Source organism: Pinus tabuliformis, chromosome 8 (assembly GCF_031772625.1).
Source record: "Pinus tabuliformis cultivar Carrire ecotype Pingquan chromosome 8, CPIR1, whole genome shotgun sequence".
Taxonomy (NCBI): Eukaryota; Viridiplantae; Streptophyta; class Pinopsida; order Pinales; family Pinaceae; genus Pinus; species Pinus tabuliformis.
In genome coordinates, this window is record NC_142294.1 from 1,939,776,792 (window position 1) to 1,939,804,007 (window position 27,216).

A 27,216-nucleotide genomic window follows, 5' to 3' on the forward strand; every position below is an offset into this window, starting at 1 on the left:
CCAAATACCTTTAGGTTCGGGAGGCCCACCTTCAAACATACGATCATGACAGATGGGTGAGGGACTCCATGGCTGCCTCAAGTGGCAAAGAAATGGCACAACGAGCTAGTTGATGGCTGCAAAGGGCTGCTAGCTACCAGCTAAGGACCATCTTGGAGAAAAAAATCTCCTAGGGATGTCACCCACAAAATGATGGGTAACAAGACCCACACTTCGAACATCGTATCTAAAAGGTCTTATAAGGGCTCATTGTGGGTTGTTTTATGATTGTCTTTACAGATGTGATCATATGAATATTTAATGAACGTTTTCCATTGAATAACACGCTTACAAAGAACATGTACATAAATACTTCCCAAACATTATGATCACCTCCTCGATAATTTTAAGTTTATATTCTAAACATTGATTGTCGAAGTAGTTGTATAATTCATGTCAATATTGTCAAGTTGCAGAATAGCTCCATATTTTAATGTTTATTTCATTAACTCAAAGTTGCATATACATAAACAAGTGCTTATTCATGTTACACTCCATGAGGAATTGTTGCTATACTCGAGGCTATTCATTTCACCTACCTCCATATTATGTAAAAAAAAAATCCCAAAGGATTATGAGTCTAACATCAACCCCCCCCACTTTAATTCAAAGGGATGTTTGTGAGTCTAAGCATCATTTTGAACTTTTCAAACTTTTCTCTTCCAAGTGATTTGGTGAAGATGTCTGTAATTTACTCATTTGTGAGACAATGTCTCAAATGAATAGTCTTGGCCTCTACATCATATCAAATCAGATGGTACTTTGCGTTGTTGTGCTTGGTTCAATCACGGAATTAGGAATTCTTTGCCAACTTGATTGCAAAAGTAATGTCAATGAGAAGAGAAGTAGAATTCACTCGTTTCTTCTACAAATCTTCAAGTATTTTCCTGAGCCACACAATTGCCTTTATTAACTTTGCAGTTGCCACAGATTTTGTCTCTATTATGAAATCCACTGAAACTAATTGTTTGCCTGACCTCCAAGACAAAATTGTTGATCCAAAACTCATGAGATAACCAGAAGTTGACACTCCACTTTCTTTGTCCCCGTCAAAGTCTGAATCAAAATATTCAATCAGGTTGAAATCATCCACCTTAAAATTCTTGAGTCCAAAGCCTTAAGTTCCCTTCAAGTATTTAAAACCTTTTTATTCCCACAAAACAATGTCCTTCACAAGGTTTTTTGCATAAACCTAGAAAGAATCCAAACAACAAATGAAATATATGGTCTAGTGGTAGTAAGGCAAATAAGACTTCCCACAAATTTGTCTATAGTTAGTTGCATTCTCAAATTCATTCCCTTGTTTTGATGTGAGCTTCAAATTTTGTTCCATGGGTTATGTTACCGCTCAAACTAACAGGGGTCCTAAAAGGGGATCCTTGAAGGGCTACTACTAGGCTAAGAGAAACAATGGAGCGATAGCCTACTGTCACCTCAGCTAAGGCTCTCTACTCTTCACAGACTTTCACGATTGGGAGGAGACCCGTTATGATAAGGATCACGAAATGGATGGACCAATGATAGGGCGAGGGGTGATCCTGGAAGCCTATTCACAAGAGAGGCTCAAATATGTGGCTTGCTTGTCTTGGAAGACAAGATGGAAGGCTCTCAAGGAAGGTCTTGGGAAGAATTTCAAGGGTTAGGTTTTGAGTATGTGTCTTATAAAGGAGATCCCTAAGCCCTAGAATTCTTGTGGAAACTTGGGTTCCAGGTGATCTTTGAAGAATTAACCTTGATAGTGCATGGGACCACATGGGACCAAGTGGACCTGAGGTTAGGTCAAGGGGATAGGATTTAGCAACCAATGATATGCTTGACCTAATTAGGGAGGGGAAAGGGATCAACGAATAAATTTTTAATGAAAGGCAATCCAAGGATCCCAATGAGGTTTCTAGCCTAAGGGAAACCAAGGGCAAGAATTGGTCTTCAAGCTAGGGCTTGCGATATCTCAAGATCCCACCATCGGAATCTCATGAAATTTGGAGGGCTTCTTGAGGACACACCAGCGCAGTTGTGGACCAAAAATCGAAGTATTTGGATGGCTAGATTGTGAGATAATTGATGCCCTAGGTGACCTAGAGGACTAGACCTAGAGAAGAGGAGAGGGGAGAAGGAAAATAGGTTTAAGGTGATCACCTTATGGTGGACCAGTGCCTAATCCTTTGGGGAGATTTGGAGTCGAGTAATTATGACTATGGACATTGAATTTTCTATGTCAAGGAGGCCTCAAAGACAACTTCGCATAGCATTAGGGCAACAGCAAAAGCAGCTTCAAGAACTTTATACTTTGTTTTGCAAGATTGATGGCTTATCAAGATGAATTTCAATGAAGAAGCATCTCTAGGAACATTCAATGAAGCATCACTATCTAGAAACTGAATTTCCGCAACTTCGCATAAATGGTTGCAATAAATTAGCCCTAGTATAGTGAAATCCCAACAACAATGTATGTGACAAAAAAAGAAAAAACAAATAACATTAAATTGCACTTACAAAAATAAAAAATAAAAAATAAAAATAAAATAAAATAAAAAATAACATTAAATTGCACTTACATGTATTAAGAGTATATCCAACCATCAAGAATTTACCAATCAAGAAGCTCCAAGACGAGAAGACAATCCAAACATCAAAATTCATTCCATGCTCCAAAATTCATCCTCCAAGAAGGATAGTGAAATTCTCAAGAGAACTATAATTCCAATCCAAGTGATAATGCTAAAATGAATCCTCATCACTTCTATTTATACACTTCTAATGAGTTCGATTTAGCTACTTGGGCCTACATTGGCCCCTAAAATAAAATAATGTGCAAAACAACTAACTTTTGGTGACAATCCACCAAACTAGCTCTTAAACAAAAGAATAAGCCTCTCAAGAGGTCGAATAATCAATAATACATGTCGTTGGGCCTTCTAAGAAGCCTAATGAATTCCATAAGTGCTACAATGATGAATAGGACTCCCAAAAGTAGTGGGCAAGGGGTTGGCCCCTTGTTCTCCAAATAATAAACCTATGGTGCTCCCAATGGGTGTGGGGGTACACAAGTAACCTCATGGGTCTCCAAGTAGATCGAAGATGCCTGTAGATCATCTATAAAGGCTCAGATGATGATGTAAGTGATGTCACATCAACATACAAGTCCTGGGTCATCTGCCAAGTGCATGATACAATTGTGGGGCCGATTGGGCATGGTGAACCAGATGCGTCTTCCTCGTCCAATAGATGAAATTCGAGCAATCCCTGAACATCTCTGGGGATCCATGGAAGGTTGTCTACTGTTGTGGAGGCCCATAGCTCTCTACACACAACCTACATGTGCCAATGTAGCCCTCTGAAGGGTTAGGGAGACCAAACCCAAAATGGAGACCATTTGTAATCCTGCATAAGATCCAATGCGTCCCCTTGCCTTCTAGTACAACAAGTCATTTAAAGAAATCGAGTTAAAGAACTTACAAACCATGGCCAACAAGTGGAAACTTCATAATGCCATGCCCTTCCATAGTGGGCTTTGGCATATGCTAATGTCTCCAAACTCCAAGGGGGGTTAACCAAGTGCCCTATTAAGTGGTTTCTGCTTTTAAAGGGGATGATATGTCCAAGGTACATCCTTCAAATGGTGGTTGCATGTGATAAAGTGATGGTATGGAATAGAAGATGGAGGGACCAAACCTGGATCACATGCCAAGGTGCAAGGGTAGCTAATAAAGGGGAAGCCCAGACTTGGGTATATAATGTATAAGAGGAAGCAATCGTGGCACATGAGTTACCCCGACCTTGATTTTTCCACCCTTCTTCATATGCCTTTTTCCTTTTATGATTTTTCTTTGGTTAATTACTCGAGGCTCAAGGAGTAAGAGCAAAGGATACCCCTTTTGAGGTGGGGCGGTTCATTGGTCACCAGGGGTTTGGACAATCATGGGTTCCCGAATGATAAAAGAGGCTCGTCTAGGGCCTATAGGAACTAAGGTGATGGCCATGAGAATGGGGTAGAGCTCATGCATTGGCTTTTGCCCACGTGCTAAGTGTGTTTGTCCCGACCATCTTTTGCATTTTGTGATACATTTTCCTATTGATTGTGGCCAATTATGCTTTTAATTTTCTTTTCAGCTGCATCAACCTCTAGGGCATTGTTCCAGGCCCGACCCAAAGTGTGGGCAAGGGGAAGGGGAAGGCTAACCCTAGTGGACCTAGTAGAGGAATGTGGACCCGAGTGGGAGGAATGATGAATAAAGTTATAATGAGCGGAAGGGGAGTGATATATGTGGATAAGCGAGTAGGACCACGCAACCAAAATCAGGGTTTCACATGAAGTACCATCCCTAAAGCCCAAAGGTTAGTACAAGAGATCCTACAAGACAAGGGTCCAAGGTTAACATCCAAAAGAGGTCTAGGGGATAGGAGCACAAACCTAGCCCATTGTTTCCATTAAATCCCCCCATTAATCCATATCGAAAGGTTTTCATGATAAGTAAACTAAAATACTCAATTACCAAATGACAAGGCATACCTTTACATTTGGGAGGCCCACCTTCAAACATACGATCATGACATGGGTGAGGGACCACATGGCTAGCTCAGGTGTTGGAGAAATGGCACAACGAGCTAATTGGTGGTTGCAAGGGGTTGCTGGTTGTCGGTTGAAGAGCATCTTGGAGAAAAAAATTCTCCTACGGATGTTACCCACAAAATGGTGGGTAACGTCTAGCTCCAACTAGGACATGATCTCTCGAAAAGCAAGCGAAGCTGCTCGAATAGGAGGTCACAAGAACTCCAACCTACACATGTCAAAGACTAAACCCACAGGGCAGCATGTTTGTACGGTGCCTTATGATCACTCATGCTTAAAGTTAGGTCATAATATCGACAAATAATAAAATGTGCAAATTTTAATCTAAACGGAGCTAATCTACCATGAGAAATATCATATGACATTAGTTCTAATGCGAAAATCAGCATGCAGTACATCCTATTCTAACATGCATATGGTACAAAACTAATACTAAGTATAATCATAAAGCAAATGTGGACAGAATCACACGGATGATAAGGTCGGTGGGAGGTAGGAAAATAGAATGCCCATACATGGATGATCACGTGAGAAGAGGTAAGAAAAGGATGTAATCTAGTCCATGAGATCCTCTCTTCTAACCAAAATATAGGAATGTCAATGATTAGGCTCATAAACTTTTGATGGGTGGCAACGTCAGGCATATTATTTCCATTATGGTCCTTATCATTTATGTCATATTTTATGGCCTCTATAGGGTTATGATTAGTAGGAAAGGGAGACTGATGAAATGGAGAAACATAAGTAGGTTGCCCATGATGATTGTTACCCACCATTTTGTGGGTGATATCTCTAGGAGAAAAAATTTCTCCAAGATGGTCCTCAGCCGACAACCAGCAGCCCCTTGCAGCCACCAACTAGCTCGTTGTGCCACTTCTCTGCCACCTCAGCCAGCCATGTGGTCCCTCACCCATCTGCCATGATCATATGTTTGAAGGTGGGTCTCCCGAACCTAAAGGTATGCCTTGTCATTTGGTAATTGAGTATTGAGGTTGGCTTATCATGGACACTTCTGGGCACATATTAATGGGGGGATTAGGCGAAAAGAATGGGCTAGGTCTATGCTCTTGTCCCCTAGCCCCCTTTTGGATATTAACCTTGGATTCTAGCCCTGTGGGATCTCTTTTACTAACCATCTTTAGGGATGACATTTCATGGGAAACCCTAATTTTGGTTGCAAGGTCCGGCTCCCTCATCCACATATATTGACCCTTTTTCCATCCATTATTGCCCCATTCATCATTTTTCCCACCTAGGTCCACATCCCTCCAATGGGTCCACATGGGGTTAGCTTGCCCCTCCCCTTGCCCACACCTTGGGTCATGGCCTGGAATGAAGCCCGAAGGTTGATGCCACTCAAAAGAAAGTTAAAAGCATATATGGCCACATTTAATAGGAAAGGTACCACAAAATGCAAAGGATGGTTGGAACAAAAACATTTAGCACATGGGCAAAAGCCAATACATGAGCTCTACCCCAACATTATGGCCATCATCCTGGTTCCTACAAGTTCTATGAGCCTTCTTCATCATAATGGAACCCATGATTGTCCCAACCCCTGGTGGGCGATGAACCGCCCCACCTTATTCCACAATTATATCTTACACATCATGCTCTAACCCTTTGAGCCCTGAGCAGTCAATCAAAGAAAATCATAAAAAAGGCAAAAGGCATAAAAGAAGGTTGGAAAATCAAGGTCGGGGGACCTCATACCACGATTGCTCCCTCCTATACATTATAAACCCAAGTGTGAACTTCCCTCTTATCAACTACCCTTGTACCCTAGCACGTGACTCAGGGTTGCCCTTCCTCATTCCCTACTTCATTCACCTATCTGCCACATGCCACCACCTTTTGAAGGATGTATAGGATTGGCAACTAATGAGATCCTTAATTCTTCCTCACTGCATGCAGTCGATAATTTTTCAAAGGTTGGAGCTACCTTCCAACTGTTAAGTCTTGCAGCAAATGCACCCCAAGTAGGTGGCAATCCTAATAGAGCAGTGATCACGAGTTCTTTGTCTAGAACAATTTCATCAATGGCCAAAAGATCATCCTTGATTCTTGTTATCTTCACAAAGAAGGATGCCACTGTGTCTTCTTGAGTCATCTTTGTGGTCCTTAGCTCATTCTTCAAACTTGCTACTTGACCAATGTTCTTAATAGTAAATAACTTTGACAAGGCTTCATACATTTCTTGAGCATGATCGATGTTAGCTATGAATGGGACAAGGTTGTCCTTTATCCCTTCTACCATCGGAGTCATGGCCACCAATTCTAGTTCTCTGAATTTCACTTTGTCATCGTCACTGAAATCCTCTGTAGGCTTCTTTACTTTTCTTTTGACCAAGTCTAGTACCTTGTTCTTTTCAAGGATGAGGTCAATCCTCTTCTTCCAGGACCTGTAGTTAAAGGTTCCTTCAAGTAGATTCCTTCCTTGAGATAATCCTTTTGAATGGTTCCTTGATCAAGTGCTTGAGACTACCTTTTTCTTCCTTCTTGACCAAAGCTCTGAAACCGTGTTAGAAAATCAGAAAGGCAGAAAGATTTTCTTATTATTGATAATTACTTGTGATGTTTCTTACTATTGTGATTATTTATATCTTATTTCTCTTAGTTCATCAAGCAATTACCAAAGCATAAAGTAGCAGCACATAAAACAATAGACACCAAATGTAGGCACTATGCCAGGGCAAAAACCCCCCTCGAGGGGAAAACCCAGTCAAGAAATTCTTCCTTTCAATAGTATTCTTTTGAGACTCTTCACCCTAGACCAAGACCATACCTTTCCTCCACACCAAGTCAGCCTCCCAGAATTTCGACCCCTTTCCAGCAACTTCGACTAGGCAGAAGCTTTTGGCAACAGTGAAACTTGGAAGACTTTGATCTACCAATCTAGGGCACGAAACAGAGAGAGAGAGGTACCAAAGTTTTGATTTTCTTCTTCTCCTTAGGCTCCACCTAACTTGCACTTCCTTTGGCTTCCCAGCAATAGACTTCGCACTTTTCCCAGCTACAAGAGATATCGAACTTCTTGTGAGAGAGTGTGTTCCAAATGAATTCGATGTGCTTGTATTTATAGGCTCCATGTGAGGCCGACTTGGTGTGGAGGATACATAAATCATATTTGATTCAATACTTACATGATTCCAAAGCCCAAGAAGGGTCTCTTTAAAAGTACAATGACTATATTGACTGAGAATAAATCCTAGAAGTCCTCAATGGGGACTTTGACCTAAAACATGGTGACCCAAGCATGAGACCCATGCTTTAATAAGTCACAATAATAATAATAATTCTTTTATTTATTCTTTTGACAAGTACATTACAAGATGACTCAAATACATTAAATGAAGACCAAACCTAGTTACATTTCCAACAAGGCCTACCACCCTGATTTTGTGGGCAATCTCTCTTAAGGTGTTCCTTACCGCATGTCCAATACTCCAATCGTCTAGTACCATCACCTCTATGTTGTTGTTGTGACCCATGTCCTTGTCTAGTTGCATTGAGGCCTACCACCCTGATTTTGTGGACAATCTCTCTTAAGGTGTTCCTTACCGCATGTCCAACACTCCAACCGTCTAGTACCATCACCTCTATGTTGTTGTTGTGACCCATGTCCTTGTCTAGTTGCATTGAACTTCTTTTGTGGTGCCACATTTTCTTTATCTTCTACATTCTGAGGCCTTGTTCTTTTCAGCTGCCATTTACCCTTACCTTTATCTTTATCCTTCCCTTTCCATCCTTGCTGAGATTCATTCTTACATTTTGATTGTTCATAGCAATGCTTCAATTTCCCAATAACTTCCTCAAGTGACTGAGGTTCATCATACTCAATCTGATCTCTAAATGCTAATGGCAAACCACTGACAAATCATTGAACTTTAGCCTTCTCATCTTTAAGATACGGTACATACCTCAATAGCTCCAGGAATTTAGTCGTGTACTCTTCATCTATCATTGATCCCATCTTTAGCTCATAGAATTCTTTGGCCTTATTGTCGTAGTACCTTTCTGACAAGTACTTCTTCCTTAAAAGCCTCTTGAACTCATGCCAACTCAAGTCCTCTGTGTGGATGTCTCTGACCCACTTCACATCTTCCCACCAGATATCTACTTTAGCTTTCAGGCTGAAGATAGCAATTCTGGCTTCATGCTTTATGTGTACTCATGCAACTCAAAAAACTTGTTCATCCCAAGTATTCAAGTCTCTGCATCTTTTGGTTTCTTCAAGTCTCCATCAAAAGAAGATGGCTTTGCTTTCTTAAACTCATCTGGCAAGTATCCCCTATCACTCCTCTTGTAAGGATGATAACGATGACGATCATGATGCCTATCAGAACCAGAACTAGAATAATACATGTATCCATCACCTCTCCTATCCAGAGTATCCAACAACCTGCCATCTCTAACCGTGTCATCTTTATCTGACCTGTGACCACCATGAGACCTACTACCATATGCCCCATTAGTTTTGTCCTATTCATGACTGATCTGAAGTGGCCCCTATCGCTGCAATTCTGACAAACTCTGAAGGAGTATTACATTAACCTCTGCTTGTTTCTCTTGTGCATGCATGATTTTGTCATTGTCCGCCTTACAACTTCTTCCTTCAAGCTTCTCAATGTGTCTGCTAAATCAGAAGAGTATCCAACACCACGTTGCTCATCTGATTCATAGGGAGAATCTTTGTAGTCTACCATCTTGCTAGTCATTTTGATCTCTTTCCTGCAAAGCATACTATGTCAACTAAACCAAATCACAATAAACCAACGTACCTTAGCATAATTCGGGGAGGATATCTCATCTGCAAGATCATCCCAATCAGCGTAATACATGTATAACATAATCATGACAGCATATATACATATAATACATAAGCACATAACCATATAACCATCATTCTAGCTAGAGTCCAGTCATCAATGCATGACCATATCAACTACACATACCATGACCTCATGCATGACAACAACAACCATACCAATGTACACTAACAATATACAAGCATAAACAACATGTAACCAATCATACACTCATGGCAACACTTCACAACAACAACATCCTCTTTCACATGGCGACATCACTACAACCATGACCAACACCATGCATATGCAACAAGCACATAGACCACAAGGATGATTAACACACGTGCAACCGACATGAATGCATGACCAACACACACCGCCCATCCAGTCCAAGGGGTGAACCATGCTCTGATACCACTCTGTAACACCCTCCTCCCACATCTACCCAAGTAACCAGCCAACCGGGGTAAACATGTGACGAGAGGCTACTATGATGAGATTCAACCTCCTAGGTGACCTTAAGGAAGTGGAATCGATGGAAACACACTACAAAGACCTTCCACATCAGCAATAGGACTCCCAAGAACCATCCCCAACCTCTCAAGTAACCAGCCCCTGGGTTCCACTAAGTTTTTAGACCAATTAACCCCCAAACACTACCATGATATGGGCATGCATGCGTCCAGAAGGCTCTGGATGCTCCCACGACGTGATATGTCAGCGTCCAGGGACTATTTTGCTAAGTGTTGTGCCAACATCCCCGGGATTTGAGCCACTTTTTCAAGCCTAGAGCCCAAGTCACTGCCTAGAACTAAATGACACTTTTAGAACAGAAATATAACAAGGGAATGATGACAACAATGTAATTACTTGAACAAGGTTTGACTAGACCCCTACTAGCCATAACAGGCATTTCGTCAAACATATCACAAATATGTAATCTACAAGTGTAAATAACATATTTAAGCATAGGGGTCTCATACTTATCTGAGAATCGCTAAGAAGCATTGTTCCCTTATATCATTAGTTGCATTATCATCTATTAGGTCATAGATACATTGTTCATTCATTTACAAATCAAAACATGAGGAAAGCCATACATCATCATTGTCATAATACATGCTTATAACCAGCATAATAACAACAGAAATATCAAGGATACATCAGCCATAAAATCCACATATAAACCAGTACATTTATACATAAGATATCAAGGAGAGAACCTCTTATTAATGAATGCAAAATCCAACCTAGGATGGGACTACCACGTTCCACCTGACCATAGAATGGTTGAGCCAATTCTCTCTTCAGCCATTCACCCTCGTGCCATATTCCAAGCATGAATGTGGGACTCAAACCAAAAGAACCAACCAGGGCATCCCAAGGCTAAACCACCTCACCCTCATCAATAGAAACCAAGCTTTACTGTAATCCATCCCGGATCACTAGGCCAACACAATAAACATGTAATAATAGGCTTTACCATGATCTCCACCCGATCAGTAGTCCAAAACAAGCATGGATGCCATTGGATTTCTCCACCTACACCATGAGGAATTTTCTTGTCTCCTAATCTCTCAAGCTTTACCGTAATCCACAATCCGATCCAAGGATCACTAGACCCTAAACCGAGACACCACCCTCTTGGCTTTACCGTATATCCCACCATTTACCGGCAAGGATCCCTAGGCCTAATCAAGGGCAACTACCTCTAGGATTTACCATATAGCTCGCCATTCACCAGTCGAGGATTCCTAGGCCCACTGAGGCAACACAAAATCCGGCTTTATCGCAACCCACAATCTGGTTCAAGGATTACTAGGCCATTTGTTCTATTATTCAGAGATCCACCTCACTCAGCTTCGAATCCATCCGTCAATCCAGCTCAACCAAAACATGAGAACCCCATCACACATGGCTATCCGGAAATAGCAAAGCTCGGCTGAAAACACTGTCACGCCTGGCAAAACCCATGCCATAACAACAAAGAACCACATGCAATACCGTGCATGCCAAATCTAGCAAGGAAAACACACATGTAAACTAATACCTGCAAAGAATCATGTTGTAACTGCTTGATCCTACTCTTCCTTGCTTGCTCCTTCCTTCCTCTTGCCTTCTTTGCCTTTTTTGATCCAATGCCAAAGTGCTCCAAGAAAACTCTAAGTGTCCAAGAGTGAGAGAGAGAGAGAGAGAATAATGAGAGAGCTCCAAAACTGAATTGACAAAAAGTACCAACTGATCCTCATAAACCTTTTTATCAATTAGGCCTCTATTTTCTTCATTTTCCATTATTTTCCTTCATTTTCCTCCTCACATGCAACATGTGACCTTTCACCTTCCTTTTCTCCTAATTTCCATTATTTTCATAAATAAATGTGCCAAAAATGCCATTTTGCCTTTCCAAAGTCTTAGCCATTGCCTTTGCCAATTTCCTTAACCATAATAAACCAAATGAACACCCACTAGGATGTCTTGCCCAACATTTAGCTTGGAATAAGTGTCCCATCAACCTTGATTAGTATTTTTGCCTTTATTAACTTTTATTACATGGAATTTTCACCAGGGTTGTTACACCATGTTAATTTTCCACTATTCTATGCTTAGCACAATCACTTATTCCGATTTTTCTTCAATAAGCAAGCAATTTATCCAATATAATTCAATCTTCCAGTAACAATAAGAAATTGTAGACACAACACTAAATCCAATGCACAATAGAAGACAACCAAGAACAAGAGAGACAGTAGTTGGTTAAAGACCAAGGAAAACCCCCACAAGGGGGAAAACCCTTTCAAAATTCTTCTTCTATTAGATTATCATCAAATGTTCAGCAAAGAGATACAATGTTCCAATTCATCAATAATGAGTCAAAGGTCAACTACTTTGACTATCCAATTCAACTAAACAATATCCAATGAGAGATAAGCCCAAAAGTCAAAGGTCAACTACTTTGACTATCCAATTCAACTAAACAATATCCAATGAGAGATAAGCCCAAAAGTCAAATCTCATCCAAATTCAAAGTATGCAATTTCTGGTCAAGTCAACAACAGTCAACAGCAATCAAAGATGCCCTAACCAGTCAACATTCAGCAATCAAAGTGCCTCCAAAATATTTGGTCTTGGTAGCAAAAAACTTGGCCTCTTTAGCTCAGTCAAACATGGTCAAAATAGTCCCAAAATGTGCCTCAAAAATTGGTCAACATCAAGGTCAACCCTACAGTCAAATGGGAGCTTCAGATCTGCAGTCAAACAAGGTCAAAGTACCCAAAAAAGTTTGTTCTCCTTGCCTTTGAATTCAGCCTTCAAGACGGATCCAAAATCCCAAGACAAACAAGTCAAACCATGCCCAAAATCCCAAAAGTCAATGTTGGTCAAAGATGCCCTAAACAAAAAAGTCAACGCAGCACAAAAATGTCTTCTTCTTCTTCGCATGTGTGAAGCTCGGACCCATGCAATTTCAAATCAAGTCAAACCAATCAAGAGAAGAGAGATGCTTGTGATGATGCTCCAAAGTGTTGTGACAAATGGTCTATTTATATGTGTCTCAAGGGGTCGAATCAGCTTGCTCAGGCCCACTTGTACATTTGTGCACATGTGGGTTTCACCATAAAAATTATATTTTTCCTTGACCAAATTAAATTCTTCCAAGGGATAGTAGTGGCTTCTCTGGATGAGGAAGGCTCTCCAATGGAAGGAATTTATCCCTGAGCTACCAAATTAACAGCATGAACCTCAGAGAAGTGACATGGGACTTGATTCAAGTTGCAGGGGCATAAAGCCACAGGTACACATTGTAGACCTATTGCCTAAGTGTCAAATCAAATCTTCACCAAGCACCAATCGCTCGCATAATTTTTGTCTCGAGCTTGTCCACATGATGTCATAAAAAATATCTTTTAAGAAACTCGCATACTATAAAAGTAGAGTGCCATAGTTTCACAGAAATTTCACATACCATAGTACATTAGGGACCTCGCACTCCACAGAAGATCTATATAAATCTCAGAAAATATCAAATGCAAACTTCGGCCTTCTTAACCACTTGAGCGAAGGCTAGCAGAGATTAATTATGACTTTTGTGCTTTTAAGACTTGCATCACCATAGGAGAAGGTGCCTCTAAAATTCGCATTAGAATTATGTCATAGCCCAGAGAGAGATTTGACCTCTTTTATGAGGCAGAATCCAGTTGCTTCTTTGATCTTCCTTAGCTCTAATACAATGTTGAGAAATCAAGTGTAGTGAGGTTAGGCTTGGTTTCTATGTCTTGATAACTACTTATGAATGTTTAATGTCTTCTTATTACTTTTTAGGTTCTTCATCAAGCAATTATACAAATGTTCAGTCTTTCAAGAAAAGCATAGAGACGAGACACAAAAATTTGGCTCCAAGCTATAGGGCAAAACCCCACAAGGGGGAAACCCAACAATCCTTTTCTTATAGAACCAAATCAAAATGAGATATCCAAGACCAAGACCAAAAATCCCACCAAAAATGCCAAGTCAATCCCTCCTCCAAGTCACCTCCAATGTCAAAGTCAACAATGGTCAAACTATCCCAAATTTGGTCAACTCCTGAAATTTCAAGCCCATAGTAGCACAGAAAAATTCGACCTTCAAGTCTGAAATTCAATCAAGCAAAAATATTCTTCTATTCTTTGACTTCATTTCTCTCTCCTTTTACTTCTGCTTCTTGTCCTCCTTCACATGGTTCAAATGTACATCTTGTGTGTGTGATTGGATGATCTCCAAGAGGATCAAGCTTGCTTCTTATATATAGTTGTCTAGGAGGACGAACATATGTCTCTTGGAGGCCCAGGTCGACTTGTTCCAAGGAGGGTCAACTTGACATTTTTTGGACTTACTGACTCAACATAAAATTCAAAATTCTTTTCTTACAAGTGTCCAAATGCAACATGACTCAAGTACATTTTTATTTGACTCGTAATAAATTACGTTTTACTCTTATTGACTCTATAAACATGAAGAACATCCTTTGACCAAAAACAAATAAAATAATGAATATTAAATACGTCAATGATTGTTTTACATTACATTATGAAGATCGACACTAGTTACAACTTCAACATGGACCCAAAGAAGGAAAATGATGAAATAGGGCTTGTAATGTGCGAAGGGGAGTGAAAAATGTGGAACGGGAAAACGGGACCACGCTACCAAAATCGGGGTTTCCCAAGTAGTGCCCTTCCTAAAGCCATAGGCCAATAGGGGAAATCCCACGAGACCAGGATTGAGGATTACCCCCCCATTTAAGGTGAGGGAACAAAACCATGGTCAAAATCCATGCCCAAAATGCCCAAGGAAAAACAAGCATAAGCACCTGATTGCACAATGAAAAACATACCTTTTGGGTTGTATTGGCCACCTTCGAACATATGCTCTAAAAAAATGGGCGAGGGGACATATCACTGATGCAGGGATCGGATATCAGATGGCACAATATATTGGCTACATTGATGGCTATCACAGGCTACTAGCTACCGACTGAAGAGATATCTAGGAGAAAAATTCTCCTATGGGGTCACCCACTTTTGGTGGGTAATAGGAAGAAGTCCTACTATCAATGTACTAAACACTGGTGGTAACTGAGCTTGAGAGACGAGCAATGAGTGAAAACTCATTCTCAAACTTTGCTACAAACTTGTCAACTTCTACAGTAGTAGCAGCCTGCTTCTTTTGTTTGCCCTTCTTCTTGTTAGGGCACTAGCTGGCAAAGTGTCCTAGCTGATGGCATGCAAAACACTTGATCTTACTTAGGTCTTGTTGCCACACAATCTAGTAGGGGTCCTAGGAGGGATACCTAACGAACAACTACAAGACCAAGTGACAACAATGGGACAAAGACCCATTGTCACCTCAGTCAATGTCCCCTGCTCTTCACAGACTTTCACCGATGGGAGGAATCCCGGTATGGAGGAAATCACTTGTAATGATGGGACCAATGATAGGGTATGAAACGATTCCCAAGGCTCATTCAAAGGAGAGGCTCAATTATGGTTTAATGAGGAAAAGGCTCTCCAAGAAAGACCTAAGAGGAGAGTCAAGACCTAGGGTTATGAATATTCAATGATAATGAGTATGTCTAGGATCAAGACTTCCAAGGTGAGGCAAGACCTCTCTAGGGGATTTGCAAGATGATTCTTCTTCAAAATAGGGTTTTCGCTCCACTAGAGAAACCTAGAAAGAAAACCAAGCGAGACTTAGGGTTTTTGAGTAATCATGGGAGGAAATCTTCTAATATGATCACTAGGTCAAGCAAGGGTAGAGAAAGGGTCAAGAAATTATTAATTTCTTTATGTGCCAAAGACCCTCAAGAAGACCTCTCAACCTATGACGTTCAAGAAAGGCTTTCAAAGTCCGAGCTAGGGCTTGAGTTTTCTCACAAACCAACCATGGGAATTGCTCCAAACTTGGAGGGCCACTAGACGAGACACCAGCGCAGATATTTGAAAGATCACTCCCCTAATGCAATTCACAGACAGCCCTAGTTGGTCATCTAGGGATGGGAGGCCGAAAAATTTGGAGGAGAAAAAGAGAAGGAAAGTAAGGGTGATCACCAAATTTTCTTGGACCAATGCCTTACCCTTGGACTATGGAGTCTATGTGATTCGAAATTTCGCTTAATCCTTCCTCAAGGAGGCTAAAAAGCAATGCCCTATCACCTACTTTTCAACAATTACCCACCAAATATCTATGGACTTTTATGGAAGAAAAACAATTTTCAATCCACTAGGACCATTCATCTTCTTGTTATTCAATTAGTAACATGTGCAATTTCACTATCTAACAATCTTCACAATGATTTTCAATAAATTAGGGCATAAAAGAACTAGGTAGTTGCAATAATTCCACACATTAGACGTTATTCATGAAAAATATTCAACAAAATCACTTACAACATAATAAGAGATATATCCAGTCCAAGATCAAAAAAGCAGCTCCAAGAGAAAGCAAATTTAGCTCCCAAAAATATCAAAATGCATCAAGAGATCTCCAATAGACATCTAAGGAAAAAGTGTGAAATTCTCCAAGAGAAATAAATCCAAGTGTGATGATGATGATCTCTCTCAATGAGCGAGATCTAAATATATATGATCCTATATCCTAATCAAATTAGCTTATGATGCCCCTATAATTATTTTAATGTGCAAACTAACATATCTTCGGTGACTAGCCCGCCAAATAGCTCAAAAGTGAAGAATAGCTCAAAAGTGAAGAATAAGCCATCCAAAATGAAGCTGAAATGGTGAAATGGTGATGTAGAAGGGTCATTGGAAGGTCTAATCGAGTGCTCAAAGTGCCAAGATGAAGAAGAGGGCTCCACGAATGATGGTCAAGGGAATTGCCCCTCAATCTCTGTGCAAAACATCATGTGGTGCTCCAAATGGCTCTGGGGCACAAGTAGTGGTCTCATGGGTCTCTTGGTGAAAAATAAGCCAATAGACTGCTCCAAATGATGGAATGGAAGATGGTGCTTTCCCTCCCATGTCTCAAGGATGAGACAAACCTCCTCTGGGCCTCAGATCAGTTGCCAAACCTTGTCTACATTGTAAAGTTGACTGGGGGCATTGACTGAGGTGACAGTGGGTCTTTGTCCCATTGTTGTCACTTGGTCTAGTAGTTGTCCCTTAGGTACCCCTCCTAGAACCCCTGCTAGATTGTATGGCAACAGGTCCTTCCTCTTCGCGCCCTTTGAAGACGACCAATCACTTGGCCCCTTCTTGACCTTGGAGTTACCCTTGCCTGCTAGGGCAAGATTCTCCTCTTCGAACTTCTTCTGGTCAACACGCTGAGCTCCCCTCAAATTTCCTCCTAAATATAATCATCCCATATTCTCTCCCAAGAGGGTAGGTGTTCTCGGCCAACAATACACTTGACAAACACCTCCAACTGTTTCATAAAGCCATTTAAGGCTATACGCACTAGCTCAAGTTCTGGGATTGTATCCCCAACTGCCGCCATCTTGTCCCTCAATTGCATTATCCTAGTCAAGTAGGTGGCTACGCCTCACTCTTGGACATTCATGCTAATGGCCATGGCAGGAAACCCTAGAAGCTTGTTTATTGAACTCTGATCACTTGACTTGGTACCCTATGTCAAATCGCTTGGTTTCGTATTCATAGGCTACAATTATGATACCATGTTAATTTCCTATGAACCCAGCTACAGATTTATTGTTCAATAAAATAAACACAGAACAGAAATTTAAATGCTTTCTAATCTGATTTCATAACAGCAAATACTCTGGGTTCATTTACTAGCATGCACAGCAAAAGCAAATACACGAAACCACACATATAAAATTAATAACACAGCTTTTACCCTGGAAACCCTAGTGAGGGGAAAACCAGCAAACATTGGGCTTTCTATTCAGCTTCAGAATGAGGAATTACAAGGAGGAAATACATCAGCAATCTACAGCAACTACAGTCCAGCAAAATCTGTGTATGGCCCATCCCAGAAATGCACTGTACAACCTGTCTGTATGGCCCAGAAATGCAGCCTGCTCGTCCCAGCAAGTATGGCACCGTACGGCCTGCCTTTCCGAGCTGCTTTGCTGGCCCGGAAGACACTCTTCTTCGTTGATCCTCTTCAACCCCTGCGCTCCAGCTAAATGCTCAGGTGTGCCACTCGAATTGTCTTCTCAACAGCTTGACTCCCCTTCAAATAGTGGCTGACCTAATTCTCCAAAGAGATGGTTGGCTGAGATTGCATCTCATCTTTTGAGATCAAGGGCCACAACTTAATCTGTTATTGACATTTTTGCCCTTTACCAAAAAGGTGGCCAGAAAGTTAAATTATTAAATTTAACTTACAGCCTAAAGTCACGACTTAGGGAGTAATTAAATAACACTGTAGGAGTGGATTTTAGGTGGATGGCTGCATGTCATGGCACCAGACCTGCGCAGAACCACCTTCCAAGCTACAAATTTAACATTCAATTCTTTCAGTAAAAAGAAAGAAAAATCCTTTAAATTAGTGATTTTTCCATACCCATCATCAATTCTTCCTTTAAAGATAACAGAAAAATCATTTAAACCAATGATTTTTCCTTCCTCTCCTTTACAGAAATCATTTAACCCAATGATTTTTCCGTTCCTCTCTGTGAGTTGGCATTTGATACTCATTATAATTTTTGGCACTAGGCATCTACAAATTTCAATGGCAAAAATGCTCATTAGCACGTTAAAGGAGTTGAACAGGTTGGACAGAGAGAAAGTGTAGGTCTGAATGAGAGCTGCATATGCATTATATGCAATGCTAATGGTACTCATTAGCAGGCTGTAACAGCTGAGCGGCTTGGACATTAAGAGGGTGGAGGTCTGAACATGAGTTGCATGGACATTATTTTCCTTCGGCATAACGACCACTGCATATCTTTAGGTAGGTATATCCGATATCGAGAACAGCCTCATTCAGATGCATTCAAATACCAATCGATTTGCATAGCCCAGTGTCATATTGGTTGACATTGGCATTTGTGTGTTGTAGTATGGTACCATAGATATGGCCCTTGATACCGTGGAATCTGGATATAGCACTTCAAATTGTCATCAGTGCTTTGCATCCCCGGCAAAATTTCTTGTTTGAGTTTCCATCCAATGCATTCAACTTTAACGAAAATGTAAAACTTTGAATGAGTTGATGTTTTTATAGATGGTACCTTTTTAAGTTTTCATCACAAAACATGGTACCTAATTGAATGAGTTGATGTTTTTGACAGAATGTCTTGTCACAGGAAACCAAGAAAACCAAAACGTCAAAAAAATTAATTTGACGAGTAGTGTGAAAAATAAATTCCAGCAATTTTAGGACCAATGGAAATATTCGTTACCATCAAATATAAACGCCAAAAGGGAATAGAAAAAACCATCATTTTCAACGATTCTTGATGGCGGCTATTTCGAGTCCAAGTTGAACTCTTACTCTCCAGACTCACCAAGTCGTTTCCCAGTTCCTTATTTTGAACGATTTCTGCTCCAAGCTTTTTCCAAGTCCTAATCGAACTCTTACACTGGCGTAAAACCCAGTACTTCCCAAGCAACCCTTATTTTGAATCATTTCTGCTACTAAGCTTTTCTTGAGTTCAAGCTGAGCTCTTACACTCCAGCCCAAGTCAAGTTATTCAACAGGCATTTCTGTGAGTATGTGTGTACCTCTCTGGAGACGAATATATGTCTGTATTCATAACTAGGGCAAACTTGGTGTGGGTATTTTTTTAATTAAATGATCAGAAAAAAATAGTATTTCAGCCGAAGAAACTTATGGAGTTGCAGGCCAACAATTCTAAGGTATGACTTCTGGCATGAACTTAAATTTTTCCATGCAACGTCCATTGCTAAAACCATGCCCTGAGCTAAGCTAAATGCTGAAAATCTGCCTCAGATATTTAACAATAAAACCACTCTATTTGCAATCGAGCGCTCCATGAAACTGATCAAAACAGAAGCAATCTCCGTGGCTTTCATTCTCATAATTCAAAGCTGTTGAACCATTCTGCTGAGAGGTATGATTACACGTACCTGTAGCTTCTTTTTGCTGCGAATTTGGAAGCTCCCCTGGAATATGGATTATTTTCCAGCTATGCTGTGTATTAAATGGCTCCGTGACGGCCATTGACTTCTGAGTGAAGATGCCAAGTGTGAAGCTTGGCACAAGTTTTGTGTATTCTCTCTCAACGGTTTTCTGTTTCCTTTGGCAGCGAAAGCCAGCGATGGTGCGAAGAACATAAACACGAGTATCAGGGGAATTTGAATATAGTTAATCTGGATTTGTGCGATCTGTAGATTCATTTTAATAATGTATTTTAGTAAAGCATTCAAAAACAAATTTATTAAGTTGTTTTGTAAGTGTAAAATTTGAAAAAAATATTAATTTCATATATATAATTTCATTTGTTGAAAAAAATATTAACTTCATATATATATAATTTAATTTGTATTTTTGGTACATTAGTTGTAGAATAAAGGTGAAGAAGTGTATTATTAAAGAATTCTATGATAATTAGTATTTTTGGTACATTAGTTGTAGAATAAAGGTGAAGAAGTGTATTATTAAAGAATTCTATGATAGGATGGTTATTGTTTTGAAATTTTATAACTAAAAATCTAGTCAGATGCAATTCTAGAGCGTAGAATAGACGGTGATGAGGTGTAATGTTAAGGATCTTTGTGAGATGAGGTCATTGCTTCGAAACTCTGTGTCAAAATTCCAGCCATGTTAAGGGTTGGTGTGGCCCAAGCTAGGTGTAGTCCCCGGGGAATTTTCACTGTTTAGATGCTCCTAGGTCAGAGTTTCTCAAGCCAAAAATTAAATGTGTAATCATCTCAAGACTCACACAACTTAGCAAACAAAAAAAATTGCATTTTTTAATATATAAATAGATCTTTGAAAATAGCATTGGCCACTTGAATGATGTTAAGTACACAACTTAAACTTATTCTAATGAATTTTTGTTCCATTATTTACAAAATTAACCTTTTTATTGAATTAAGGCTTCTATGATCCATATCAAGTTTTTAAGACATGTTTTCGGTGATAATCACATCAAAATTCATTTGTCGGCTCGTTTCGAACCACAAGTGTGGTTCATCGTCAAGACAAGATGAAGAATAAGATCATGGTAGCAAGTTACACAGAGAGACCGACCATTCAAACAGCTAGAAAAACGGCTACTTTAAAATTAACCTTACTTTAAAAAGAGCCAAAATATAAATGGTTAGACTATTTAAAATATGTTAACCATAAAAATAAATAAATAAATAAAATAAAATAAAAATTATTTATTTATTTGAATTCCCCGGGCGATAAACCTCAGTTTGGATCGGCCGTGCCTGAGAGCGATCGTCGAGCTGCCTCGGCCCTTGCAGGCCGCCCCCTGCGCGATCTGCTCCCCCAGCGGATTGAGCAGGCCACTCTTCCGATTTTCGACTCCATCTGCCGGTCAAAGCGACGCCTCTGCTAGTCCTGATAGCAGATCCGGATTGCAGGACCTGGAGAGCTCAATCCGTGCGCGCCCCCAGCCCTGAGGGCGGATCCGATTGAACTTGTGGGTGTTTATGGAGATCTGGGCAGGATCTGACCTCAGCTAAACTTGAGATCATGGAGACTCTGGGCTCCCCCCAGGGTCCATCCGCTCCCTCATCCCTCTCGCCTTCGGAGGCCTTCATGCAGATTCTGGCAGGGCTGCCTAAGAAGAAAGCCCCTGAACCTTCGAAATTTGTGAAAAGATTGGAGGATATCCCTGCGATTTCCCTTCCGCCTGAAACCCCGATGCAAGTTGCTCTGTCGCTGTCCGATCGAGCCCTCGTTGGTCAGTTTACGGGGCTCTGGCCGTCCCCTAAAGCTACGGAGAGCTGGGTAACCAGAAACTGGGCGCCGTTGATCAGAGAAAGCGTCACCTCTTACTTCTTGGGGAGAGGATACTTCCTCTTCGAATTTACAGCAAAGGAGGACAAAGAACTGATCTTCCGAAACGGCCCCTATTTCATGGGTCCTCGGGGTCTGTATCTTAACAAATGGACCCCGGACTTCGATCCTGCAGTCGATGTCCCTAACGCAGTCCCTGTGTGGGTCAGACTCCCGCACCTCCCGGTCCATTGTTGGAATTGGGACTCTCTGCGGCATATTGGAAACGCTCTGGGGAAATTTATTGATCAAGCGAACAACAAGGATCAATACGACTGCGCCCGGATATGCGTAGAAGTAGACCTGGAGGTAGGGCTCCCTGAAGCCATCACGATAAAGGTTGGAAGCTGGACGCATCTGCAGAAGCTGGATTATGAGCAGTTGCCCTTCAAATGCCGGAAATGCCACGAGTATGGACATTTCGCCAGAGGCTGCCCATCCAACGCCGAGGCCGCACAGGGAAAAGATGATGGATGGAACCAAATCAAGCGCCACAAACCCAGGAAGACGGGAGGACCTAGTAGCAAAGGACAGCCATCTGCTCAAAATACTGCACCTCCCTCAGGGAATCGATTTGATCCGCTCATCTCTCAACAAGAGAAAACTCAGGATGCTGAGATCCAAAAGGAGACCGAGCCTACAGAGGAGACTGGGAAACAAAACCCCGATTCTTCAAGCAAAGGATCTCCTCCAGCCTCCAACAAAGACACAAATGAGGAAACCCCCAAAAGCAAGAAAGATGAAGACAATGAAGAAGAGCAGATCACAGATGACTCAGAAGAGGAAGGAGAAATAGGTGAGTCTCAAGCCTCGGTCAGAAGATCCACGAGAGGCCGGAAAACGGATAGAGAAAAAAGAGAGGAGGAAACGTATAAAGAAAAATTACAAGGCAGCCAGCCCACTCTGGAAAAATTGCTAGCCTCCAAACCCAGAATGCCGAAAAGCCAGCCCCATGGCTCCAAGGGAGCCCACCAAAAACACAAATAATGAAGATCATCTCCTGGAACTGCAGAGGTATGGGGAGCAAGGTCAAGGAAGAAGCCATACGTAGTCTGATAAGAACAGAGACCCCAGACATACTTCTCATCCAGGAGACGAAGCTGGAAGACTCTGTCTTCCGGCAAACAAGCAAGAAAATATGGTTCAAAAGTGAAGCAAGAGCAGTCTCCGCAAGGGGAGCCTCGGGAGGCATTGGTACTCTTTGGATTGAAAACAAATATGCAGTCATCACTGAAGCCAGCAACACTCACTGGTTGCTGTTGAAAATCCAGGATCTGAACACTAAAGAAACTCACTGCATCTTCAATGTCTACTCCCCAGTCAATGCTGGGGAAAAAAAAGCATGCTGGGATTCGATAAGACTTCAAGCAGACCTCATGAATCTGGAGAATATTATCATTGCCGGAGACCTCAATCTTACTCTCAGTTCGTCTGAAAAAAGAGGTGGTAGCGCTGTTCGTGATCCGGCAAGAGAATGGGCGGAGGACCTCATGCAAGACTGGGACCTGATTGACATCAAACCCTCCTCCGGTAAGTACTCTTGGACCAACAAAAGAATAGGTCCGGGGCATATAGCAGCTAGATTAGACAGATTCTTCATGCAAAGCTCTTATTTATTGCTGGGAGTAGAACCAAGAATGTGCATTCTCCCCAACAGTATCTCGGATCATAAACCCATAAAGCTAGAATTACTTCCTCACCTTGACCTGGGTCCTATCCCCTTCAGATTCAGCCCAAACTGGATCAAGGAACCAGATTTCATGCAGCTTGTCAAGGATTGTTGGAATCAATCTATTACAGGATCCCCCTTCTTCATATGGGAAGAAAAGCTCAGAAGGGTAAAAAGAGCTCTAAAACATTGGGCCAAAACTCTACCCAAACCGGATACAGAAAGAAAAAATATCAAAGTAGCCCTTGCCAATCATCAATCTCATATGGAAGATTCTCCAATCACCAAAGATCTGCTTGACCAAGAAGCCCATCTCCAACAGCACTATAATAAAGCCTGCCTTGCAGAAGAGGAATACTGGCGATTAAAATCTAGAAGCCTCTGGCTAAAATCAGGGGACAGAAATACAGCTTTTTTCCATAAGCAAGCGCAGAGCAGAAAATGTTATAACACCATTTCCGAGATCAAGGTGGACAGCGAAACATTCAAGGAGTTTTCAGACATAAAGAAGGCAGCCCACGCCCACTTCCTAAAGTTATATAGCGAAGAAAAGGTACAGCACCATGCTTCAAATCTTTTAGAAACGATCCCAGCCAAAATTTCCCCAGGTATGAATGAAACCTTGGAGGCCAAAATAACCAAAGATGAAGTCAGAAAAGCATTATATGACATGGATCCGGACAAGGCCCCTGGGCCGGATGGATTCACTGCCAGATTTCTTCAATCATGCTGGCCCATTATTGAAAAAGACCTGATTAAAATGATCCGAAAATCTCAGAACTCCCAAAAAATAGGTGGGAGCACAAACTCTGCCTTCTTAGCCCTCATTCCAAAGGAAAAAGGGGCCAGCAACTTCAGCAGATTTCGGCCGATCTCCCTATGCAACATTGGGTATAAACTAATCACAAAAGTCATAGCAAATCGTTTGAAGCATATACTCCCTAAAATAATCCCGGAGAATCAAGGCGGCTTCATCCAAGGGAGGCAGATAGTGGACAACTTCACCCTTGTCCAGGAGGCAATCCACTCAAGTCTCCACCGTAAAGAGCAAGGTATGATAATTAAACTTGATCTAGCAAATGCATTTGATCGTGTAAATCACAGTTTTTTGCTAGAAGTTATGAACAGGTTTGGGTTTGGATCAAACTTCATTAGCTGGATCCGGGCCTGCGTTTCGGAACCATGGATTGCCCCTCTTGTGAATGGAAGAGCCACGGACTTCTTTAAAGCTTCAAGAGGACTCAGGCAGGGGTGCCCTCTCTCCCCTCTGCTTTTTGTCATTCAAGCATCAGCTCTCAGTTTCCTCCTGGAAAAAAAAATGCAAGAACAAGAATTAATGGGACTGCGTATAGCAAGAGGAGTCAAGAACATCAACCACGCTTTGTTCGCGGACGACACCTTGCTTCTGGGCGCTGCCTCCCTCTCCACTGCCTCCAAATTCAAAGCTGTCCTGGAAGAATTCAGCATGGCCTCTGGTAGCGTTATCAATAAGAACAAGTCCCACATCTACAGTTGGAATACCCCGCCCAGACTTCTCACTGATATCTCCAGGTGCCTTGGATTCGCAGCCTCCGCTTCATGGACCTCCTTCAAATACCTGGGCCTCCCGGTTGTACACAAAAGAATCTCCAGCAAAGATTGGCTTCCCCAGCTCGAAAAATTTCAAGCAAAAATTCAGGCCTGGGGCTTTACCTGGCTCAACTATGCTGGTAAGTCCGTTCTCATCAAATCAGTGCTCACTAGTCTCCCTATTTTTCAATTTGCAGGAATGCTTGCTCCTTCAATCATCCTAAAAAAAATGGACGAGCATATTCGGAGATTTTTCTGGAAAGGTGGAAAGCAGAATGAAAGAAAAATCCCCCTCATCAGCTGGGAAGTTATTTCTAAGCCTCTGTGGGAGGGAGGTCTTAACTTTAAAAATCTGGGCCATATGAATGTAGCAATGGCGGCAAAGGTCATCTGGAGAGTTGTCGCGCCCAATCCTGGTTGGGCTCAGACAGCTCTCAGGAAAAAATATCTCCGAGGCCCTCGCTCCAGCTGCTTAGACCATGTAATTCGACTGCCAAATTCGCCTTTCCTAAAACTCTATGATAAGGCCGCCTCTCTGATAAAAAATTATTGTTATAGAATTCCAGGTAACGGCAAGAAAACAAAAATTTGGTCTGACAGAATCCTATCCTCTGTCCCGATCAGCGACAGAGCGCATTTGGGCGAGCTCCGGGAGTGGATGGAAAGAAATAACTTAAACACGCTCTGGGATATCTCCGCTTGGAAAGGCAGTGAGTGGACTGGCTGGAAGTCTGTTGATTTGCCAGATCGCCTGGCCGCTGACTGGGCCACGCTGATCGATCTTCTCCACGGCCTTGCGCCCTTGAACAAGTATACACAGGACGCTATCGGCTGGGGAAATAAATCCAAAGGGTATACAGTGGCTGAAGGTTACGTTAAACACAGAGAGAGGCCGCACGTCCCCACCAACCCAGCGCCATGGCAAGCGATCTGGCGAATTCAGGCGTGGCCCAAAATAGACATGTTTGCGTGGATGTTGTGCCATGGCAGAATCCTTACCTTTGACCGTTTGCAGAAGCTGGGATTCAACGGTCCCTCCATATGTCACCTATGTAGCAATAGTGAAGAAACAGCTGCGCACATCTTCCTGGAGTGCAGATTTGCTAAACAGATTTGGAGCGCTCTGTTATATGTCTTGGATCCCTCCTTTCAACTACCGAATACAATGGCTGACCTCTTCGCTAGCTGGACTTCAAATTACCCAGGGCCTTCTCCTCAGAATCAGGTAATCAAATCAGCCTGGGCCATCCTCCCAAAGGTCATTTGCTGGCAGTTGTGGCTGGAACGCAACAGAAGAACCTTCAAAAATGACAGGCAGCACCAAAAAATTATTGAAGTAAAGATCAAGTGCCAATTAAAGGAATGTCTGTCCCAAATCAAAGATGATGCAAATCTCACCCATCAAGACAATGTTTGGGGCGCCTTCCTGGGATTACATTTCCTCCCAGCAATCAGAAAAGCACCTCCTCTCAAAGAATGGCAAATCAGGAAAACAGAAGCTGACTTCCAAGACTGGATTAAAACTCAATCAAGCTACTTCCTTTTCTTCGATGGAGCAGCTAAGGGCAACCCGGGCAGAGCAGGTGCTGGAGGGGTCATCCTAAATCCAACAGGAACAAAAATCCGCTCATATGCTTGGGGGCTTGGACATATGACCAGCACACAAGCTGAGGCCTTGGCCCTTCTGCAAGGCCTCAAGACCCTAAAAGAGCTGAAAATAAGAGAAGCAACGGTTATAGGAGATTCTCAAATCATAATAGGTGCTATGATCTCTAACTCCCCTGCAGCAGACCTCAATCTAGCCAGAATGATCTTCAGAATCAAGGCCCTTGAAAGTGACTTCCAGAAGCTGAGCTACTACCATATTTTGAGAGCCCACAATAAAGAAGCTGACAGCGAAGCAAACAAAGCAGCTCTTCTATCTGCCGGGGTCAAGATGAAAGAAGGAAAAGAGTCATGGGAAGCCATTCCTTAACTTGCAGTCCGCCATGTTTTACTGCTTGATTCAAAAAAAAATTGTATGTATATCCAAGTGGGGGAAAATAGAGAATATAGAAACTAAAGATCTTGATGCTAAGGGGAAAATCTCAAGTAACATCAACAGCCACACTTTCATAAGTGAAACT

General features: G+C 41.7%; 2 protein-coding genes across 2 annotated transcripts in view; one reads left to right on the top strand and one right to left on the bottom strand.

Annotated features, from left to right (window-relative positions):
* LOC149244252 (tRNA-specific adenosine deaminase TAD3-like) overlaps positions 1-20,205 on the bottom strand; it is a 293,332-nt gene extending 273,127 nt beyond the window's left edge. Inside the window, exon 1 of the mRNA XM_089374775.1 lies at positions 19,968-20,205. Within this exon, the coding sequence (XP_089230901.1) occupies positions 19,968-20,061 (94 nt within the window). The 5' untranslated portion in view covers positions 20,062-20,205. The remainder of the gene's footprint in view (positions 1-19,967) is intronic.
* A 1,341-nt stretch (positions 20,206-21,546) lies between these two features.
* Positions 21,547-27,065, top strand: LOC149244254 (uncharacterized). The gene is made up of 2 exons (XM_089371482.1): positions 21,547-22,721; positions 22,865-27,065. Exons 1-2 carry the CDS (start codon positions 21,547-21,549, stop codon positions 27,063-27,065), a joined length of 5,376 nt encoding a protein of 1,791 aa, XP_089227608.1.
* Positions 27,066-27,216: the final 151 nt, after the last annotated feature.